We start from the raw sequence: 22,506 nt of genomic DNA on the forward strand, positions 1-22,506 counted from the left end.
TATATGTCAGCAGTTAGCAATGGAGTTTGGATCTCCTACATCCACAAAAGCCATTTCAATCTTAAATTGTGGGCTTGTTGGGCTCAAAAGGCCTGATTAATATATGTAGTTTTGTATCCAGAGATTAAAGCTTGTGTTGGATTTGATTGACATGCAACTGAAAATTGGAAGGGGTGAATACGCAGGGTTTAGTATTTACAAGAAGAAAAGAAAATAGCATTTGTGGACCTGGACCTGGACAGTTAACTGTTGGGCTGATGCACGTGAGTATGGCAGAGTACCTAAGTCACCTAAGCTTCGCCTATTGGGCCAGGCCTTTTTATGGGTAGGGATGTCAATGGATCGATCAGTTTTGGATAGTACTCCGTCCAAATTAAAATCAATTTGAGCGGATTGGACGGATCAATGAGACATATTGGATTGGACCAGTCTTAATGGTTCAAAACATTTATTGGAGTTTGGACTTGATCCCCATCCACAACGAATTTATATTGGATTGGATCGAGTTGAATTAATATCCAGTCCATTATTATAAAATAGAAATAATGGTGTCAAAGGTTTGGGTTAGAATGAATATAAATTAAAATCAGTTTGAACAGAATTTCTTTCAAAAAAAAAACAAAAAAACAGTAATAAATTGATCCAAAATAGTCCAAAGTATTCATTAAATTAGATTGGACCTGATCCATCTATAATGGACTCATATTGGACCAGATCGGACCAGGACGTGGTCCAGTCAAATTGACACCCCTTTTATAGGAGCTGAAATATGTGCATGAATATTAGGCAGCCGCTTTCCTACTTATAGATCGAGCTGAATTTTGCACAGATAGAAAGGTAATATTGGGGATTGTGTATTCATGACTAATGAATTTATAATACAGAGGGAAAGTGGGTTAATATCAAGGTTTTTTAAACTGGACCAGACAGGGAATCTTTTTAGGTCCGGTTCTCAGGTTGAATGATCCGATCGTACGATTCGAATGGATGGCCTGCTCTAATAAAAAAAATTAAAAATTAAAAATTTTAAAAAATCTAAAAAACGGCCAAAAACCATCTCCAAATCAAACAGATTAATCACCCGGATCAGCAGTTTGCTGACCAAATTAATGATTTTTGACCAAATAATGATTTTAGAATAAAACAAAACCGGTCAAGTTCACTGATCAAATCAACAGTTCAATAATTCAACCATTCCCAGTTTTTTTCGGTTCGACCATCTGATCCAGTCCGATTTTAAAAACATTGATTAATATTGGGGATGGTCCAACTTTATATTTTTAGACCCAAATCCAAACCCTGGTGAAGGAAGCATGGTTGTGTCAGCCTGTCAGGTAGGTAGCCGGCATAAAACCCCTTTAGTCGGTCCAATGTAAATATGAATCCAGAGTTGTTTTATGCAATAGTACTTATGATGACGCATTTCATTGGCCTCCAATGCAGTTATAAATGGGCAAAGTTTTACTATTTAAGTTTTTTTTTTTAATCAATTTACCATTTGAGTGTTACCATGTAAATAATACAATGATCATATGGCAAGATTTTCTTTAACTTAAGCCAATTAGATAAATAAAACAGAAAGTTGGGTTATGTTTGGGTAGATTTCTATTGTTAAAAGATATATATATATATATATATATATGTATATTATTGTGTCTTTTGTTTTCGCTATGAAATGTGTTTGGGTTTTTTTTTTTGTAAAAGTGTTTGGGGGTTTAAATTTTACCATGTTGTGGGTGTTTAAATATCATATAGGTCTGGATAAGGGTCCTCATGAACCAAAAAATCGAATAAAAACCAAGTTTTGAACCCGATGCATCCTATCGTCAAAGGTTTCATTTCTCCATCGAAATATAATTTGGATCAGGGTTTTTAAAATCGGCCGGCCAGTGAGACCAGAAAAAACTGGGAACCGGTCATTCATTTTACCCCAAAACTACTTTTTAGCCAAAAACTGTTGATTTGGTCAGTAAATTGTTGATCTGGGTGTTGAACCATCCAACCATCGACCAGACAACGGGTTTTTGGCTGTTTTTTGTCTTTTTAATTTTTTTGTTTTTTCTATCAGAGGGGGCCATCCATTCAGATTGAATGATTAGACCGTTCAACCCAAGAACCAAACACAGAATGGTTCCCTGTCCAATCTGATTTTAAAAACCTTGATTTGGATCATTGATGGGTCATTCCTCCTCACATTATTCTCATTACCTGCCTTCACTAGTATTAATTCATAATGCAAATAAAACTTACTGAGTGAAAATGACAAAGTACAACCAACCGGTTCTTTTGACTGTGGGCGGAGTTCAAATCAGCCCCCCACAACATCTCACAGCACATCCCCGCCGTGTATTGGGAATATCTTCCGATGATGACATCATCATTTCTAATAATATCATCGGGAGATATTCTCAATACACGGCAGGGTTGTGATGTGGGACATTGGGGGACTGATTTGATCTCTTGTGGGAGACCTAACATCAAAGGATTCAACTATCATACCAGAAAAAGATGATATCCAAAAAATATGTGACCAACCCACTGTTATAAATTTGTTAACCAATCAAACGAAATTTATGAAAATTCACGGATGGATTTTGATTGGTCAAAATTCTTTCAATACCATATTTTTCGGGCATGATAGATTTTCCCAACGACCTAGAATTTATCAACAACTTTTGGAGACAAAATCTTTGAAACCAAAAAAGCATTTAGAGTATCTAATGTAGTTTTGGGTGCTAAATCTCCGTTAAGCTATTACTTAGGTCTATGGATTTTTTCTTAACTCAAAAAAAAAAAAAGAAGAAAAAAAAGGTTATGTGGTCATTCCTTACCTTTTGATGAATTCTTTTTTTTCTTTTATTATTTGATCCATTACATATTCTGATTATTCTACCATATCATAGTGTTTTCTTAGCGTATACGGCTCTTAAAATTGCTTTATCATACTCCTTGTGATAGTGACTGTGATGCTTAAAACTTGAATACAAGGTCTAAAATGCTATCCAAATCAATTTGTTGAAAACTAAAAGATTTAGGCTTTTTTGCTTCTGGTAGTCTTTTTGTTACTTCCCAATCTATGGCTCTACCTACGCCACCACTTTGATTTCTCTTCTACTCTCTCCCTATGGCTTCAAATCCAACGCCTGATCTCACTGGCTGAAGATTGCTGATGTGGGTCAATGGAACCATGGCACCATTGGGGGAATTTTAAAAGGCTTGAGTTGGAAGGTGGACAGCATTCTGTTTGGCCTTTCACCTTTTTCATGCTTCGCCTTTTTTATTGAGAAAGGATTTCTGTGTTTGATAGCTGTTTTACTTTTACTTGAGGCTCGGATTGAATTCAATTCAGTAAAAGGTATATCTAATCTATTCGATTTAAATTGTAATAAAAAACTTGATAGTATTATATAAATAATATATTATAGGGTAAATTTATTAAACTATCCTTATGATTTAACTAATTGACTAAGTGTATTTACATTGACTAATTTTACCTTTATTTTTAAGATCCGTTCAAAACTTCTTGCTGAAGACAATCAGCATGAAGAGATTTTTAACAAAAATCAAGAAGAGATTTTCTTTCAGGACCTCTTTTCCTAAAATACCATCCCTAAAACCTTTTCGTCTCCATCTTCGGGTCTTCGTCTGAGTCTCATAGGAAGGCTTTCTTCTTCATTATTCCAACATTCTGAAATTCAAAGGCTTTCGATGTAGCTAGCGTGATGAATAAATCTTAGTTCCGGCAAAGATATCTCAATTCTAACATCTTCAAAGGCTTTCTTCGTTCATTACTTCTTTATCCGTTTCAAACGAAAACCTAGGAGGAGAGATGTCGATCTTAGTTTCGGCGAAGAGATCTCGGTTCCAACATCATCAAAGGCTTTCTTCATTATGGGCTTCAGACTTTGTTGTACGGTCTAAGATTCTTCTTCCTTGCTTTTTGAGAAAGCAGGAGAATAATCGCAAAAAAAAAACAAAGCAAGCAGCAGGAGATCTCAAAAACCAAAACCCTTATCAACTGCTAAGCAGGATGACGCAGTGACGCAGCGAGATTACGGTGTCTTTTGCATCTCCCAACCTTTTTGCTAAAACTTCTAAGGCCGTGCAGCCATTGGCATTTAAAGCTACATAGATTTGCTTTTCCTAACAGAAATAATAATAAATTCATCCTCCATTGGTTGCCGCCCATCAAGATCAAGATTAAGCTCCATAGATTGTTGTAACTGTAACATTTAACAGAAACCATCGTCGACTTTGACTTTGGAACTGGTGTCAGAATTCAAACTGATCTTAAAGCATGTGGGGCACTTGGAGTGTACAGTTCCACTGTCATTATTGCGGTCACCGCGGAGTTCAGGTGGGTACAGAGGGGGACGGAATAAAAACAGGACGCGGGTGCATCCCTCTTCAAAACAAAACTTGTGATCAAGTCTCCATAAGTAATATATAGGGTAAATTTTTTTAAAGAGGAGGACGATGAAAAAGTTAGCCATCGCTGGGTTTGATGAATCATCGTTCCTTTTCCATTTTTTTTTGTTTTATTTTGAAAATTTAAAAAAATATAAAAGATTAAATAGTTTTTTTTAATCAATTGTCAGAAATAGTAATGATAGCGCTAGTCAATTTTCAAACAGTAAGAATACACTTGGTCAATTAACTAAACTATAAGAATAGTTTAAAAAATTTATCTAATATTATATTTATATAATATAATTAATAATATATTAAAATATATATACATATATAATAATTATATAAATAATATATAATATCTTTTAACTAAGGATTGGATTGGGTCATGACGGAGGTGTCCAAATCCGATTCTTAGCACTTTGAATCGGATCTGATTTGACTTATTTGCAACTCTAATTTTACTATCAATTATTTGTTCCACACTAGCCTATATGCAGGGTGGTGTGTGGAGTAAAATGCTTGGTCGTTTCTCTTTCTTATTAAACTAGTTGTGCGAATGCACATGTAAGAGGCCACTAACAACAAAATGGAGAGGGAGAGAGAGAGTAGTGGTAGGCAGGGGCGGAGCGAGGGGGCGGTTGTTCAGAAATCTACCTGTGATTGTAAACTTACCCCCTCCCGCTATTCCCCATTCCAATAGTTGGTCCCCTTATGGCCATCCATATTTATTTATTCCTCCCTTTCCCTTTTAAATCCATTTTAGGTTTTACTCCCTTCATGAAAAATTTCTACCCCTGATAGTATGGGTATTTGTGGGCAGGTAAAAATTTAAACAGACTGAAGTTAGGCTTGAAACTGTTTCTTTGGACATGAAACTCTATTTGTATATAGGTTATAGAGAAAAAATTGATTGTGTATATTTGATAGCTTGGTCTATCATCAGGGCGGCTACAAACGATATCCGTTTGTTCAAATTCAAATTCAATCCATTGAGGGGGTCACAGACCATGAGGAGATGTCAAAACTGGGGGATTTGTACACATACATGTATGTAAGACTTATACGCAAGAGATGAACACCACTTACAACCCAAAAGCCTAAGCTATTGGGTTATGGACCACTCTTGTATACAAGTCCCTTGCACTTTTTGTGTCTTTCCAATGTAGGATTCTCTTTCATTCCTCATTCCATACACCTACTCAACCACTCCCTCGCGAATGGAACTCGATCACCAAGCTTGACATGTACCATATTGCACTGCATGCACAACACCAAGATCCCTTGTTTACGACTATAGGGAGCCTACCGCCTACATATCCGAACACACGTAACCATGGGTGGTATCATGGGAACCATGTACATGCTCTTGAAAACCGCTCACCAACTGCTCTCACCCAACCCATTCAACCATGGGAAACCGGTAGAGCCATGAGAACCATTGCATGCAAACTACTTGACCATGGGTAGGGCTGTTCATAAGAAGACCCAACCCAATCAAACCGACCCAACCCGAGTCGGTCGGGTTTTTTTCAACATCGGTCGGTTTCGGATTATAAAAAATCATAAACTGATGATTCGGTTTGGTTTCGGTTTTCATGTGTGAAAACCGAAACCGACCCAAACTGAACCTACTTAGTTCCTACTTAACTAAGTTGTCTCTATCCTAGTTACAACCTACTTAACTAAGTTGTCTCTCAAACTCTGCTCCTTCCACAACTGGATCCATGGATGGGCCACAAAACATTAAGGAAATGTTGGTTTCCTTTGGGAATGTAGAGCCATAAGTGAACACTTGAGCAGCAACTAAGTCACCACTAAGTAGAGCCGAAACCGACCCAAATCGATCCAAACCGATCAGGTCGGTTTTGCTTAACATAGGGTCGATTTTGGTTTCAATTTCAGGTAACCCGACCTGGTTGGGTCAGTTGGAAAAACATCAGTAAACCGACCCAACCCGACCCGTGAACAGCCCTAACCATGGGGAAAGGAAGCAAAGCCATGGGAGTCACCATCATGTTCATCTATCAACACTTGCACCCAGCCAAACCTTCGGCTTTGATACCACTTGTTGGGCATTGAGGGGGGTCACAGACTAGGACATGTAAGACTTGTATACAAGAGAATAACACCACTTACAACCCAAAAGCCAAACCTTCGGCTTTGATACCACTTGTTGGGCATTGAGGGGAGTCATAGACTAGGAGAAGTTTCCAAAATTGGGGGCTTCATACACATACACGTGTAAGACTAAAATACAAGAGAATAACACCAATTAAAATCCAAAAGCCTAAGCTATTGGGTTATGGACCACTCTTGTATATAAGTCCCTTGCACTTCTTGTGTATTTCCAATGTGAGATTCTCTTTCATTTCTCATTCCATACATCTATTCCTATACTTATCCCAACAATATCCATTTGTATATAGGTTATATAGGGTGGCTGCAAACGATATCCATTTGTTCAAATTCAAATTCGATCCATTAAGGGTTAAGAGTGTTTTGAATTTAATATACTTAGAATTGGCCTGTTTGATCCAATAAAATCTGATTCGATTTAATTTTAATATATATGTAAAATTTATATCATATCTAGTTGTAAATTTAGGTTTTTTCAAACCCCTAAGTTTATTCCAAGTTGGGGTGGGGGGGGGGGGACTTTAAAATTTTATTAATCAACAGAGGAAGATTAACAGAGGAGAGGATGTAGCCCGCCTTACCCCTAACCTCAAATATAAGGCACACAATCTCATCCTTTCAACCCGTAAGACAAAACGAAGAAAAACAAATTAGGGGTGCAAATTGAGCCTGGAGCTCGAGGTTAAGCCCGAACTATTTAATCGGAGCCTAATTCATATTAAATTTTGGTACACTAGGGTTGGTGATCAATTAGCCGACACTAAAAAAATGATATATACTTGTCATATATAGTTTATTAAAAAAAATACATATATGCATGCAAATATGTGTCTACATATGTGTAAATGCATGTATATAATCAAGTTAGACTTAGGTTGGGATAAGGTCGAGCTGGGCTCAGGCTGGGTTCGGGCTTTATAAAGGCTAGGTGCGAGCTCAATTTAAAAAATTTAAAAGCCCAAACTCTTGAGGACTAAAAATTTAAGCTCGACCCCATGTAAAATTACGGGTTGGGTTGGTCCAAAAGTCTTTGATAATCTTCTTTCAAAAGCTTCACTATCTCATGTGCAACATTCTACAAAGAGGTGTAGATGAAAAAAAAAATTCTGATCAATGCTCCTATTGGCCAAGAAATCAGCACATCTATTCCCCTCTCTAAGAACATGAGAGAATTTAATTTGTATAATGGATCTCATTCCTCCTTGATTGTCATAGTGGAGCACATCTATTGTATTTTTACTTGATTGTCATAGGTTCAAGTTTCAGACAATGTTCTTTTTGATGCATTTTATTCATAAAATACAATATCAAAGTCATTTTAGTTCTTTTATTAATGATCATATTTACTTTAATTAATTAACACCATTCAATATCTAATTGCAATTTTGCATCCGATGGATGATATGATTCAATTTGAATTCAAATATAAACAAACCAAATTTGGATCTCCATATATCCAATTAGATCCATTTGCACACTTCATGACAAGCTAGTTCACATTTTCCTTCCTCAATTCAAATTTTATTTTCCTTCCTATCTCTCAATTAAACCATTATTAATTAAGTCTTACAAATCACTTTTAATTAAGTCTTAAATGCAATTAAAGTAAATATTCGAATTCAAAGTTGAATTAAATGCAACATTTAAGGCTATATTTAATACAATAATTCAAATTTGAATTTGACATGCCTCTAAAATAGCCCATTAAAAATCGCAAATTAGAGGGTACTATGATTCAAATCCTAGTCATAAACTTATAATGACCACAACTTGACAAATATGCCATATTCTAATTGCTTATCGTAATAATACACAATTTTGATTCTGAAGTAATTTTTCTCCTCTTAATTGATGTATGCCAATAAATGCTTAAATTGATTAATAAAATTTATAGATTAATGAATATTAACACAAAGTATAGTTATTTTCTAAAAATAATGTATATATAAGTAGCGTTGGACAATTCCCATTTTAGGCCCTTTTCGATAATTGCTGCGACCAATGCTGAAATTGAGCCAAGTTTTAAATCAAGTGTCGAATTCAGTCATGATCTCCCCAAAAATTTATTGGTGCCCCCCTACCCAATCTTTCATTAAGATCAATGTGGATGGAGCTCATAAACGTAGGTTCTTCTTATTTGGTAGAGCAGTTAACTTTCCTTTATCTGATCCGGATATTTCAGAGGCTCGCGCTTTCCGAGAAGGTATTCAAATCTCTTGTGTTTGGATTGAGGGTGACGCTCAAAAGATAGTACAAGCCCTGTTGGATGACCGACTTGACATCCCTTACCGGTTATTCCCCATTATTTCTATTTGCAGGGACCTTTGGAAGGATTTTCAGTCTACTGTTATCTCATTTAAGCCTCGAACAAGCAATAGAGCAGCACATTTATTTTAAGTTTTCTAATGTATACATGCATGCACAAATACATCTCTTAAAATTACATTCCTGATACATCATATATTTCCAATACTTTGAAGTCTGAACCTTGCTTTATATTATATTGATAAGATAAATATAAAAACATAGTTGATGCGTCAGGAGTTCCCATATTTAACCTTTACACCTTAATTCCCTTCCGACCTTTATCTTGTTTCTTTTTTAAAGAAGATGTTAAGCTTTTGGGGATTTATAGAAGAATATATCAAAATATTGAAAATATCATACTACTGATTACAATAATGATATTGGCATTTCACTATATATAAAATGTATCCATTGTCCCATCCATGGTGACACACTATTGGTATGTTGAAGAAGTGGCTGATTAAATCAACCATGGAAATTTGGTATATAATGTTACATTTATAGAATTTTACTTAACAGAAAATCTATGTTGCTAGAAAGACATGATAATGAGAAGGACTCTGAGCCCTTCACAAATTAATACCCCACTCACTATGAATTTTGACGAACGCCACATGATTGGTTGCCATTTTTATGATAACTGTTCATTGGTCACAATTTTCTCTGATAATATGATAATTTCGACCCTAGACTTGTAAAGAGTTCAAGATTTCAAGTGCACCCAAGTCCGGAATTAAAAATAAACCAAATCTAAGGTTGGTATTTGATGGTCATTTAGGCTGTATTTGGTTTGAAAGAAAACGTAGGGAAACCTAATACGGGCTAGCCTGTATGTGATGGCCCTTTCTCTTCCTTCAAACCAAATACAGGTTAGGCTGACTTTCTGTTGGATCTTGTGGCATGGCTGCAACACCACAGTGTCGTGTGTTGTTCGAAGTTCCAACCATAAACCTGTTTGGTGTTTTGGTATAGAAAGCCGCTGGGCTAGGCGTTTATACAATGTTTTCACTTGAAACCCATTTGGTTTTGGCTAGTACAAACCTGATTGGGTACTGATGATGCGCAATCCGGTCGATCTTACCGGCCGATTACTTCGCCTCTGATGGAATTGGAGGTGCCTGAAACAAGGAAGAAAACAGAGACTTCTGGGGAGGAATTCGGTTGGAACACTCCGAAGCTCAAGTTAATGCTCTTGAGAAGGCAAGGGAAATGAAGAATTTCAAGACTAGAAAGCACAAGAATCACATACCTCATTCTTTGAGAGATGGGGGCCTTTTATAATCACCCTTTACACTTATTTCCATCTCTGCCAGTTCGAGTATCATTTCCTCTGCCAGATCGGGTGTCATTTCCTCTGCCAGATCAGGTGTCATAACCTCCACTGCCAGTTGCCAGGGTCGTCTTTGCCCCGTCTGAGATGGCGGTGGCAGGTGGCCGTTGGAGGGCAGTTGTCATGTGTCGGACCCCTAATCAGTCAGGTGCGTTGCTTCCGTGTACGGGTTTCTTGGGCGTCAGGTACGGTTGTTCAGTCAGGCAAGTTGGAGCCAAAGTGATGTGTGAGGTGAAGCCTTGAGTTCAGATAGAAGTGTGGCCCGAACTGCTCCTGGTGGGTAGTTCGGGTTTTTGCCTTTTGTGCTACTTGTAAGAATCAGTATCTGTTTACTGATTGTAAGGGTGTCAATGGAATGGTTTTGGATTGGACCCCATCCAGTCCAAAATCAATTTGAATTGATTGGACGAACCAATAAGACATATTGGATTGGACTGATCCGGTTAAAAATATTTTCTAGATTGGATTGGACCTGGTCCGTCTGTAATAAATTTATATTGAATTGGGTTGGATTAAGCCAATATCTGGTCCATTGATATAAGATAAGAATATAGGTGTCAATTGACCAGGTTTGAGTTGAAACTAATCTAAATCAAAATGAATTTGAATAGATTAGACAGTGCAGACATTGAATTAGACCAGTTCAAGATGATCCAAAATATTCATTGGATTGGATTGGACCTGATCCATTTATAATGCACTCACATTGAACTGCATCGGATTGGCCCAAATCCAATCCAATTGACACCCCTAACTGATTGAAATTTGAGATATTCATCCAAACGCTAACGTTAAACCATTTGTTAAACCACACTTGCAGGATGGGGTACCTCACAAGTGAAATATCTATTTATTGGTGCAAGATCACAATAGAAAGGATTAATGAAGGTGGAGGAAAACCACACTTTACAAATACAATGCCATGCACACATCACCAACATTCAACCATTTTTTACCCAAGAAAAAAGGATAAATCCCTTAAACCTTCCTTAGGTTTTCTAAAAAGTCCTTAAACCTCCCCTAACTTTTTGGGGATAAAGGGACTTATGGATCCATCAATATTATCCTAACAAGAAAATGGGTGTAAGGTCATGCGTTTTCCTTCAAAGAAATGATATCCCACGTACTAAGACCATAAAGCGTGCGAAAATGACTTCAAGAAATTATAGAAATGCTACATAAAGGCAAATCATCCTATATAAATGACTTATATGGTATTCGAAATTTACAGGATTGCTATATATATGACAAATTTACTCTTTCTACCTCACTATGAAATTGCCTCTATGATATTTGAAAATTGTAAGACTGACACATATAAGAACCTTTCAATGTAATTGAATCTATGTAATTCGAAAATTACAAGTGTCACACATAATTATTTATGATTATGCCATCCTATAAAATAAAATATCATCCTTCTTCTCTCTCGCCTAATTTCCTCCCTCCTCTTATTCCTTATCTCAACTTTTATTTATTTATTCATTTATTATTATTATTATTATTATTATTATCTAAGCATTTATTTAATAAAAGTAAATAAATTATTTATAAATCATTAAAATAAAGGATATTTGACATCGAGAGAAAGATTTTAATAAATAAATTATTTATTTATTTATTTAGAAATATTTTACTAAGAAATTATTCTCTCCCCTAAGAAATTATCCTGCGTAAGGCAGCAAAAACACTCAAACTATTCTGATTTGAGAAGTAAATCGGACCAACGCTTGCGACTACGAACTGATCGAATCAGTCATCTTGGGCCAAAAGGAGCAATCTCCTCCCTTCGCCGAGTTACTCTCAGTTCGGGAGTGGGAGGCAATTGATAAGTGCGGATTTGGCTCTCCAATGACATCATGACACATGGCATCTTGGAACAGCTAGTTGACACATAGACACCACCTAAGCAATGACTTAGAGTCCCAGATCATGGTTTCTCTTCGCCTAGACCTGGCGACCTACCTTCACCGCCAACCTGGCAACCTCGACCACAACTCAAGTCGACTAGAAGCACTTCATAACTGGCTGAAGTGACCTTGACGCAAGGAGTGACCTCCCTCGAGGGCGTGCCGGCCTAACTGAGGTCTAGGTGGCGACCTGCAAGACGTGCTTGCCGACAAATTCCGCATGCATATCCCGACACTCCCACGATTCTTGGAAGTTGGCCCACATACCGAACGTTCCGGAGGGTGGTCAACGTGCATGATATTAACCTCCAAGGATTAAGCAGTGACTAATGGTGTCTAATGGCGCCTAACTATCAAAAAATGTTTTTAACTGTTTTTTTTTTTTCAAGATGAATGCCATAAAAAATATTTGTTAAATAAATGGCAACAGAACTAAACAGCGCCCAAGTCATCAGAAATTATCAATGTTTTATTGAGGTTCCTAATGCCATTGAATAGCAAGGGACGATAACAAGGTTTTTAAAACCGGATCAGACAGGGAAACTGTTCTGGGTCTGATTCTTGGGTAGAATGGTCTGACCATCTGGTCTGAATGGATGGCCCGCTCACTCTGATAAAAATATACAAAATTTTAAAAACCCAAAAAATGGCCAAAAACCGTTTTTGGGTCAAACAATTTGTCCACCCAGGTCAATGGTTTACTGACCAAACCAACGGTTCTTGGCCAAATAGCGATTTTGGGATAAAACGGAAGCGATCACCTGACGGGTTCCTGGTTTTCTGGTCCAACCATCCGTCCTGTCCGGTTTTGAAAACATGGACGGTAGAACCTATTGTTCTCTTTATTGGGCAGCGCAATTCTACCCACTATACTGGTCCAATCCCATTAATTCAGGTAAGTTCTATATTCCTAGGTATCCAGTTTCCTTAGAAGATTTGGAGCTGAGGGGCGACATATTAACTTACAAAAGAAGAGGCCAGCAATTACAGAAGGATTGACGAAACAAAAAACATTTCAACATGCAATTGGGTATTGATAGAATCCTGACAGAGGGGAGGTCACATAGCAATTGGGTCTTGATAGAATCCTAACAGAAGAGGAGGATGTTGTTCAATAACATCTGTCGACAGAGAAGGTATTAGTCCATTTTGAAACAAGAAGGGAGATATTAGTATTCGCTACAGTCTGCCAGAGACCTTACCAACGCCGGCACTGAGTCCTACTGTCTCTTATAATGATCCAAACCCACTAAATTTAGATATGGAACAGATAGACATGAAAAACTTGATGTACATTTCATTATGGAGATCAGGTGTAATGAAGAAAAAAAAATCAAAGATGTTGGCGAGATGGATTGGAGTTAGGCCTGTTAAATGATATCCGAAAATCTGTAGTCCTATTCGACATCCGATCCGATTATATGTTTATGCAATCGGATTACATTCAAAGTTTGAAATCTGCATTTTATTAATAATCGGGATTCAGATTCGATTTGATCAAAATCCGAATCTGATTAGATTATAATATTTATCAATTTTAATATGTAAATTTGATGTAATTATATTTAATATGATATTTTATATGAATTTATATACTGTAATAAATTTAGTATGTTATATTTACATTAATTTATTATATATAAAATTTGAAAAGTAATTAATTTTTTTAATATTTTTTGTATTTTAAAAAATTAAAATAGAGCCAAATTAAATCCAAATCTGATCCGAATCCATTAAGATTCAAATTCAAATCCGACCAGATTTCATATCGGATTCAGATGCAAGTTTTCAATAATCAGAACAGATTTGGATTTTGCTGAATCCGATTTGAAAGTTATTTGAACAGCCCTAGTTGGAGTACGGCTGTGAATGGACTAGATATTGGTCCAAGCCGATCCAATGCAACATGAATCTATTACGGATGGGCTAGGTCCAATCTAATCTGATAAATATTTTGGACTAAGCTGGTCCAATTTAATATCTTATTGGGACATCCAACCTGTTCAAATTGGTTTTAATTCATATTGTGTCTAATCCAAACTTGGTCCATTGACACCCCTACTCTTGTCTTTTGTCAATAGACAAGATATTGGTTCAACTCGATCCAATCCAATATAAATCTATTGCAGATGGACCAGGTCCAATGCAATCTAATAAATACTTTGGACTAGTAAATTTGGACTAATCCAATTTAATATATCTTATTGGACCATCCAACCCATTCAAATTGGTTTTGATTTGGACAGGGTCCAAGTTGAACCTGGTCCATTAACACCCCTAAGTTGGAGAAGATGTATTAATCTTCAAATTACTTATTTTTCTAATCATAGCTAGTATGTATAGTTGTTGATATTAATAGTCATCCTATGGATTATTTGAAATGGTCCGCCTTGGTGCTTTGAATTTGTTAAGTTGGATGATAATGGGAGACCTTAATGTTACTGTTACAGTTATGGGTGAGCACATGGGTAGGTTCTACTTGGAATCGAATGGAACTGGTCTTGAACCGAACCTACCCAATTTGTTATAGGGTAGGGTCTAGTTCCAAATTCTTGGAACCGACCCTTACCAAGGTTGATTCCAGGGTCTAGGGGTTTACCCTACCCAAACCAACCTGATGAACCGGCCTTGGTTGGCCTTAGTGAATCTGGTCTCGGAACTGAACTTTCCTTGAAATAAATTTAAATTTTTTTTTTAAGAATGTGAAGATTTGAACCCAAGCACTCAGTGTTACTAAAGCCACGGTCTCACTTGACCACTGAGTTACTTAAGTAATTTGATCATTTGTTTTCACTTTAATATTTGAATGTGTATAATTAATAATGTAAAAGATAATATTTATAAAATTTAAATTATGATATGATAAATTTTGAACCATATGTTAATATATTATAATAATCTACATATTAAGTTACTCAGTTTAATCAATAAACATAATATAAGTTTTAAATTATATATTATCATTAGTGAAAATCAACTTTTTAAAGGACATGTTTCATTTTTTTTAAGAGGGAGAGTAAACAAAGAACAGGTTCCACGGGAAGACCCTAGTGCCGACCTCAGAACCGTCAAGGCCAGAACCGACCCTGCAACCGATCTTCACATGGTAAGTTCTGGTTCCAAAAACTTGGAACCTACACCCAAGTTCTTCCATGAAACTGAACCGAATCAACCCATTTTCACCCCTGGTCACAGCCATGACAATGAAAATTAAAATGAGGCAGCCTAGCCCTCGCGCCCAATATCTCAACATCAACAATGACAACGACTCGTTTTCTTATTGAGTTAGTGAATCAAGGACTGCAATCTTGTTCGTATTAATAGATTCAAAGGGTGGGGGTGCTTAAAAATAAAGTGTTTATTTAAATAAATATTTATTTTGGGCTGGGATCACATCAATAAGTGCTTATTCTAAGAATAGAATTTGAGAAGCTCAAAATTCGGGCTTATTTTTAAGGCCCCGTTTGTTTTTCGGAAAGGTACTTATTCGAGCCCGGGTAAGTGTATTTACTCATGCTTTTGCTTCCTAGGTAAATAAAACAATGATTGTTTTAGTCATAAGAAAGTCATCTAAGTGTTGAAAACTTTTTCCCCCATGTGGAAAAGTTTGCTTACCCACCTGAGAGATGGATATCACTTAATAAAATAAAATTTCGTAGACCTCACATAAGTCTGAAAAAAGAACATAGATATCTTCATCAATAAATACCAAAATCCCATAGACCGTCTTCTCCCTCTCGAAATCCCAAAAAAAAATCAAACAGAAATTAAGCATTAATTCGACAAGCGCTTATTTCCATTTTGGCCTGTCTTACCCTGCCACATCATTTTGAAAATACCTATACTATCCCTATTTGAAATAAGTGGTTTTTCATCAAATACTTATAAACACTTATTTTTAAGCAATGATCCAATAATCACTTATTTGAAATTCAAATAAGCATGGTTTTTAAAAATAAATTGGTCAGGGGTCCGATTACTAGTTCGAACGGTCGGACCGTTCGACCCGAATGGCCGACTCATTCTGACAAAAAAAAAATTTTAAAATTGCAAAACAGTCAAAACTGTTCGAACGATTAACCGGCCGGTTCAGCGGTTTGCTGACCAAAATCAACGATTTTAAAAGAAAAAATGATTTATAAAAAAAAAAACAGAACCAATCAGATGAACGATTCCCGATTTTTCCGGTCCGATTTTGAAAACATGCAAATAATAAGCACCGGGTAACTTGGCCAATGTTTGGTTCGTCTAATCAAGGGCAACCAGTGCTGGTACTGCTGATCATGGAACGTATATCCAAAGTGGGCAGTCCACTATCCACTATGAGATGAGAAGAAGAAGTATATGCGATAGTTGAGAGGGTGCTGCACTTTCATGATTGGGTAATACCTTTCAATTTTCATGCTATTAATTGTGTGTTGAGACTGGGAGTCTGGGATGCGTCCCCCCACCCCCACCCCCACCCCTATCAACATTGATGTATTAGAGATTTAGAGTGTGTGTTGACAGTGGACACAGACTCCAAGTGGCATCTTCAGTACATTATTTATATTTATGCATTTGGCTCTATCTCTCACTCGGAATTTGGAAGAGATTTTTGGCGGTTCAACCAACAAGCCGGCCGGCTTATCTTTTTGCCCTTTTCTCTAGTATTGTGTCACTTCTATCCAATATTGAATGCTTGCCCCACTTCAACTTAAAAATATAACAACATTAAGATTTCAAAGACAAAGTCATGTATTGAAAAAACAAATGTATGGACATAAGCGATAAGAACCAACCCATTATTTTATTTATACAACCACATTAACCCAAACACCAGTTTCTAATCTCTAAAATTTCCTATAAGCCTTTAGCCGCTTTTTGTCATATACTTATTGGGCTTTACGTACTTAATATCTCATACCCCCATTTGACCAAGAAACTGCAAAAGGTTATGAATTAGAAGGAAATAGAATTTTGTATATTCAAAATTATATAAATCCTAGGGATTTAGCTGTATTTGACCAACACGTCTAAGGAGGTATAAGTAATTTGCTCTCTGTGTATGACGTTTTTCTTTGACCACTATTTAACAAAGGAGATTAGAATTAGAAAGAATAGAGATAAGCATAGAAAAACAAAGAAAATATAAATACAGAAAATCTGAAAACATTGGATGGGTGGGAAGAGAGAATCTCGCTTAGCGACCGCCTCATATATTCTCCCTTGATCCATTAAACCCTCTTTTAGTTCCTCGCTGTCTTTCTCTCCTTGTTGCTGCTTCTCTCCCCTTCTCAAACTCCAGAGCACAGCGGCTTCTGCTCTGAATCTTCTCGAAAAAAGTAGAGCTTTCAGAGCTTGACGCTTCGCAATTCTAGGTAAAGAACGAAATCAAGGCTAAAGCTGATTTCAAGTGTGTACTCTCTCAATCTATTCTGCCTTTCATTTCTAACATGGGTTGCTTTTATTTTTCAGTTTTGCCTTCTGCCCCTTCTTCCTGCCTGTGGACAGGATATATAACTGGACAAGCTGGCTATCGAGAATCAACAGCAGTCTATCGGGGTTGTCAAGGCCAAGCAAAAGAAAGTCATGGTGAGAATGAGAACACTCATTGGAGAATGCTCTGTTCTGTTTCTTCTTACTCTTGTTTGGTTGGATTTGGGCATGTGGGTATGCGTTTTGATGAGGTTTTAATGGATTTGGGCATGTGGGTATGCGTTTTTAGGTGAGCTTGACAGTCAAAACGGGGGACGATGATCTAGGTCCGCCATGGTTGAAGCCGATGTTGAAGGCTAACTACTTTAGTCCCTGTAGAATCCATTGTGACTCAAACAAGAGCGAGTGCAACCTCTATTGCTTGGACTGCATGGGTGATGCTCTCTGCTCCTACTGCGTGATTCACCACCGAGACCATCACATTGTTCAGGTCTGCCGTCCCTATTTCATCTCCAAACTCATTCTTGGCATAAACATCTCTGTCAATCAGGTGTTTTAATCCATCTTCTTTGGGGTCTGTTGATACAGATACGGAGATCATCGTACCACAACGTGATAAGGGTCAATGAGGTTCAGAAATACATCGACATCTCAGCCATTCAAACCTACATTATCAACAGCGCCAAGATCGTTTTTCTCAACGAGCGGCCTCAGCCAAGGCCGGGGAAGGGCGTGACCAACACCTGTGAGATCTGCTGCCGAAGCCTCCTCGATTCTTTCAGGTTCTGCTCTCTTGGATGTAAGGTAAGATTCATTCTTTCCGGTTCACTTCCTCGGTTAAAAAATTAAAATTACCTTGTTTATGACGCTATCATCCGACGCCTTTGGATTTGCGTGGTCTGTCCAGTTTCTCAGAGCATTCCAATTCCATGTATTATTTCCAAATTGGTTTCGTGATTTTTTTATTCTGTTTGCAGTCATCAGTAACATTAGTAGATACCCATGTATCTTGTTTCTCTGTGACTGCAGAAAATCAGTGGTTTTCTAGGAATCAATCCTCAATAATTGAGGTTTCTACAAGTACGCCGATTTTGACATTTAATCAATTAAGGTTTGGTTTCTACGAGTAGGCCAATTTTGACATTTAATCAATAATGTTCAATGGATTTTTGTCCGGGCTCTTTTTTTTTTTTCTGTTTTATTTCTGTGTTCATCCAGACTGCGTTGATTTTCTTCTTCCCCAACAATCTTCAGTCGATTTTCCAATCCGGGTTTATGTTGATTTCCTTCTCTCTGTTTCTATGCCCTGTTTTCTAGAAGCCTGCTCTGTGTTCATTCTTATGAGAGAAAGAAAATTCCCTTGTTGATTGTCAGCTCGGAGGCATCAAGCGTGGTGACCCGGACCTGACATTCACATTGCGATCGAAACACAGCCGAGACGCGTTGCATGGATGGGAATCGTCGGACGATTCGTCGACGCCGAAGAAGATCCGAAAGACCTCTGTCTTCAATCGCTTCATTGAACTGGCGGTTTCATCCGATGGTGAAAAGGATGGCATTGAGAAGTTTAATAGCTCGGGTTACGATGCCGTGAACATTTCTCCGGGGACTCCTCCGATTGTCAATTACAGGACGTCCAGGAGGAAGGGAATCCCACATCGAGCCCCATTCTGAAATAAGTAGAATTAACAAAAAAAAAAAAGATATATAAATAAAGCTGAAAAAAAGAATGTAAAAAGGGGGTGGAAAAGGGTCCTCAGTTGTGTGAAATAAACGTGGAAAGGTAATAGTAAGAAGGGTCTTTTAGAGAAAGGGAAGGGAATACTTGAACAAAGGCATAGAAAAAGGAACAAAGTTAAATATATATAATTAGATGTACAGAATGTAAATAGAAGGAATATAAACTATAACGGTGTGTTTGAATAACTATGATATTTTCCTTTTGATTTTAAGCCATAACCCCTTGAAGATAGGATTGAAGCTAAGTCTTGTTTCATAAGCTATAGGAGTAGGGGAAGCATCACTTTGCATAAATGCTTAAAGTATATTCTTGTAAATAATTCCTGGCTAGGTGTAGCTGTTTACATATATGGTGATGGTGTAACCTGTAGATGTGGAGAAGCTAAGGATATATAGAGAGAGAGAGTGTGTGTGTGGAAGTGGCATTTTTATAATGTACAGAGAAATTACTTTTTAAGATAAAGATGTTGTCTTTATCCTTGTTTGTTTTTTTCCTATTTGATTATCTTTTGTGTTTTTTGTTATATTTGATTGAACATAATATTTTAGTTGGAACGCTTGTTCTCCGCCTGAGAAGCCACATCAATTGTGGAGGTAGATGAGGTGGCAAATGGGGATGAGGATTGTGGAGTTAAGTGTGAAGGAGGAGGTCGGTTGTTTTATGTTTTACACTTTTACTTTACACGAGGGAGGGTCTTCACTCTCGAGAGTTGAGATTGATACTTTGCTTTTATTCTAAAAACTGTTGAATGTATGGGTCGTGTGTACTTCATTTATAACACTAACTGTACCATTATTGTACTATTGGACTAGTAATTGTTGCTTGCTTTGTATCAAGGTTTGCATTGAAGCAATCAGCAATGCAAGAGCAAGGGCATGTGTAGTGTAGTGCCACGCCTATGGCCTATGCCTATTTGTCATTTACAACACACCCACCAACTTTAATGGGTGCAATGGACACATTTGTTTGTCCATACATTTTAAGATGGTGTTTGGTAGGTTGGTCGTTTTTCGGCCCGATTTTTGAAAAAAAAAATGCCAATGCCTAAATATGCATATTTTCAGCATGTTTGGTATGGCTTCCGTTTATTAGATAAATGGTGTTAGATCATTGCCATGTGGGCATTTGTCCTATTATGTTATTTTGTACACTTATTTATCTTAATTTACGTGTAAACTAATTTCTAGATCAAGCTTCATTTTAACATTTCTCCCAACACAAAGGTATTTATTTACTGTTCTGCTTATATGGCACCTAATGGTGGATAGTGACGTCTAACCGTTAATAACTACCAAAAAAACATTTATCAACCACTTTTTTCCAGTTTTAAAGATTTTAAAGAGAATCAATTATAAACATTTATTTAATAAACAGAAGCCATACAAAATACGTACATTATCTCTTTTCCAAGTTTTTGGCTGTTTTGTGCCAAGTAGGCTTTCAGCAAAGTATTAATTGGATAATCTGGTGCACTGTTTTCAAAACCAGACCGGACCGGATGGTCGGACTAGAAAGATTAGGAACCGGTCACCTGACCGGTTTCGTTTTCCTCCAAAACCGCTTTTCCCTCCAAAACCATTGATTTTGGTCAACAAACTGATGAACCGACTGATTAAACATTCAAACCATTCGAACGATTTTGATTGTTTTCCAATTTTTTAATTTTTTTGTCAGAACAGGTCGGTCGTTCGGGTCGAATGATCATTACCGTTTGAACCGATAATCGGACCCCTGACTGGTTCGGTCACCAGTTCGTTTTTAATAACCATGGTGTGAGCTTAACTGTGAAGTATTTGTAGGGATCTTGTTCCAAATCTTGAATGAGAAAACGGTAGAAACCTTGAATGGGAAAACAGTGCGATAGTTTTCATGAAGAAAAATTTTCAAAAGCACCAAAACATTTTCATTCATTACTGATGAAGGGAAATTTGGTCCGACCTCGTAACAGGGAGACACGCGGACGTGACTCGGCATAAGTGACAACTCAACATGATCAGATCAACACGTAGACGTGACTCAACACAAGTGACGGATTAGTTCGCTACAAAGCAACCTCGGGTACCCTGATACCCCGAACTGAAGTCACCCTGGTATCAGATCGCGACTGGGATAACGATATCAAGTCCACTACAGATTGAACCTAGACAGATGGACCACCTCGGAAAGAATCCACATCGAGACAAGCCTACCTCGGTGTAAGATCACCTCAGCACTAAGGCACTTCGGCATTCATATCAGGTCGGATCTAAAGAGCACAAGCTCAGGAAGCACGCCACCAGGCAGCCTAGCACACCTTACGGGCAACTCGCCTCCTAATCAGACCAACCATCGCATTGCAACCGCGGAGATCTCGTCACCATACTCTGCATCTTATGGGATCGTACCTTGTAACGGTTATATTAGCTCACCCACTCCTCGATTCAGGCGGAAATGGGTAACATTACTGGTTGGTTGTGTTGTTCCCACCTAACACGGAAACAGATCCCATCGCAGCGGGGATCCAGGAACTGCTCCACCAAACCTACGAGGACTCCAGTATATAAAGACTTCACCCCCCAGGGGCGAAGGTATGTGTGTAATCTTTGCTCTCTAGCTCTCTATTTCTCTGATATCATCTTTAAGCTCTCTGCTACTAAGTGCTAACTTAGCCATCGGAGTGTTCTCGCCGGGTAAGCCACCCCGGGATCTCTGACTCCTTTCTTGCAGGAACCTCAATTCTCGTCATTGCTGACAGGCAAATCGTCTCCAGCAGGGAGCAGCCAAATTACGCCACATCAATTACACATCATCAATTGCCACATGGAATACACATCGGATCCGTGCAACTGAACTGCTGGGGGCAATGAGGAACTTTTTTTTTTTTTTTGACTTTGGCTTCCATCAGGGAAATACCCATTCAAGCAGCCTTTACAGTTTTGCATTGGGAATATCTCCACACTCATGTGCTTTATTTTATGGAAAGATATTTCCGATGTAAAGTTGCAAGAGGCTGTTGGTATGGTGTGAGTACAGGCTTGCCCTGAGCAAAGCCGATCTCAGTTTTTTTTTTTTTATCGAAAAAATGGTTTTAAAACCAAACATCCATATCTATAACCAATAACTATATATGTTGCCAGCACAGGGACGACTCAGTTGGTATGTTAGTTGATTTATTCCAGCATAGACACGGATTCACAGATTCGATAAAGATACATATGATATGGCTCCTCTCTCCTCTCTTTCTCTCTCAATGGATGAATGGAAACCATTTC

At 37.6% G+C, this 22,506-nt stretch overlaps 1 protein-coding gene across 3 annotated transcripts; it reads left to right on the top strand.

Annotated features, from left to right (window-relative positions):
• Positions 1–17,229: 17,229 nt before the first annotated feature.
• LOC104606895 (protein RGF1 INDUCIBLE TRANSCRIPTION FACTOR 1-like) lies at positions 17,230–19,747 on the top strand. Of its 3 annotated transcripts, XM_088889272.1 has the most exons (6): positions 17,230–17,456; positions 17,554–17,670; positions 17,804–18,004; positions 18,103–18,318; positions 18,544–18,625; positions 18,889–19,026. In XM_088889272.1, exons 2-5 carry the CDS (start codon positions 17,668–17,670, stop codon positions 18,577–18,579), a joined length of 456 nt encoding a protein of 151 aa, XP_088745398.1. In that variant the 5' UTR covers positions 17,230–17,456; positions 17,554–17,667; the 3' UTR covers positions 18,580–18,625; positions 18,889–19,026. The 3 variants fall into 3 exon arrangements, with proteins under 3 accessions (XP_088745398.1, XP_088745399.1, XP_010270612.1); XM_088889273.1 differs by lacking the exons at positions 18,544–18,625; positions 18,889–19,026 and adding an exon at positions 18,832–18,873; XM_010272310.3 differs by lacking the exon at positions 18,544–18,625 and having other exon boundaries at positions 17,238–17,456; positions 18,889–19,747.
• The last annotated feature ends 2,759 nt before the right edge of the window (positions 19,748–22,506 follow it).

The sequence above is a fragment of the Nelumbo nucifera genome, chromosome 6 (genome assembly GCF_055504915.1).
Source record: "Nelumbo nucifera cultivar China Antique chromosome 6, China Antique-T2T, whole genome shotgun sequence".
Lineage (NCBI taxonomy): Eukaryota > Viridiplantae > Streptophyta > Magnoliopsida > Proteales > Nelumbonaceae > Nelumbo > Nelumbo nucifera.

Bases quoted from the DNA above. Each gene is read 5' to 3' on its own strand.
- LOC104606895 (XM_010272310.3), top strand. The intron at 18,005-18,102 runs GTCTGCCGTCCC...CTGTTGATACAG, and splicing joins GAGACCATCACATTGTTCAG to ATACGGAGATCATCGTACCA. The intron at 18,319-18,888 runs GTAAGATTCATT...GTTGATTGTCAG, and splicing joins TCTGCTCTCTTGGATGTAAG to CTCGGAGGCATCAAGCGTGG.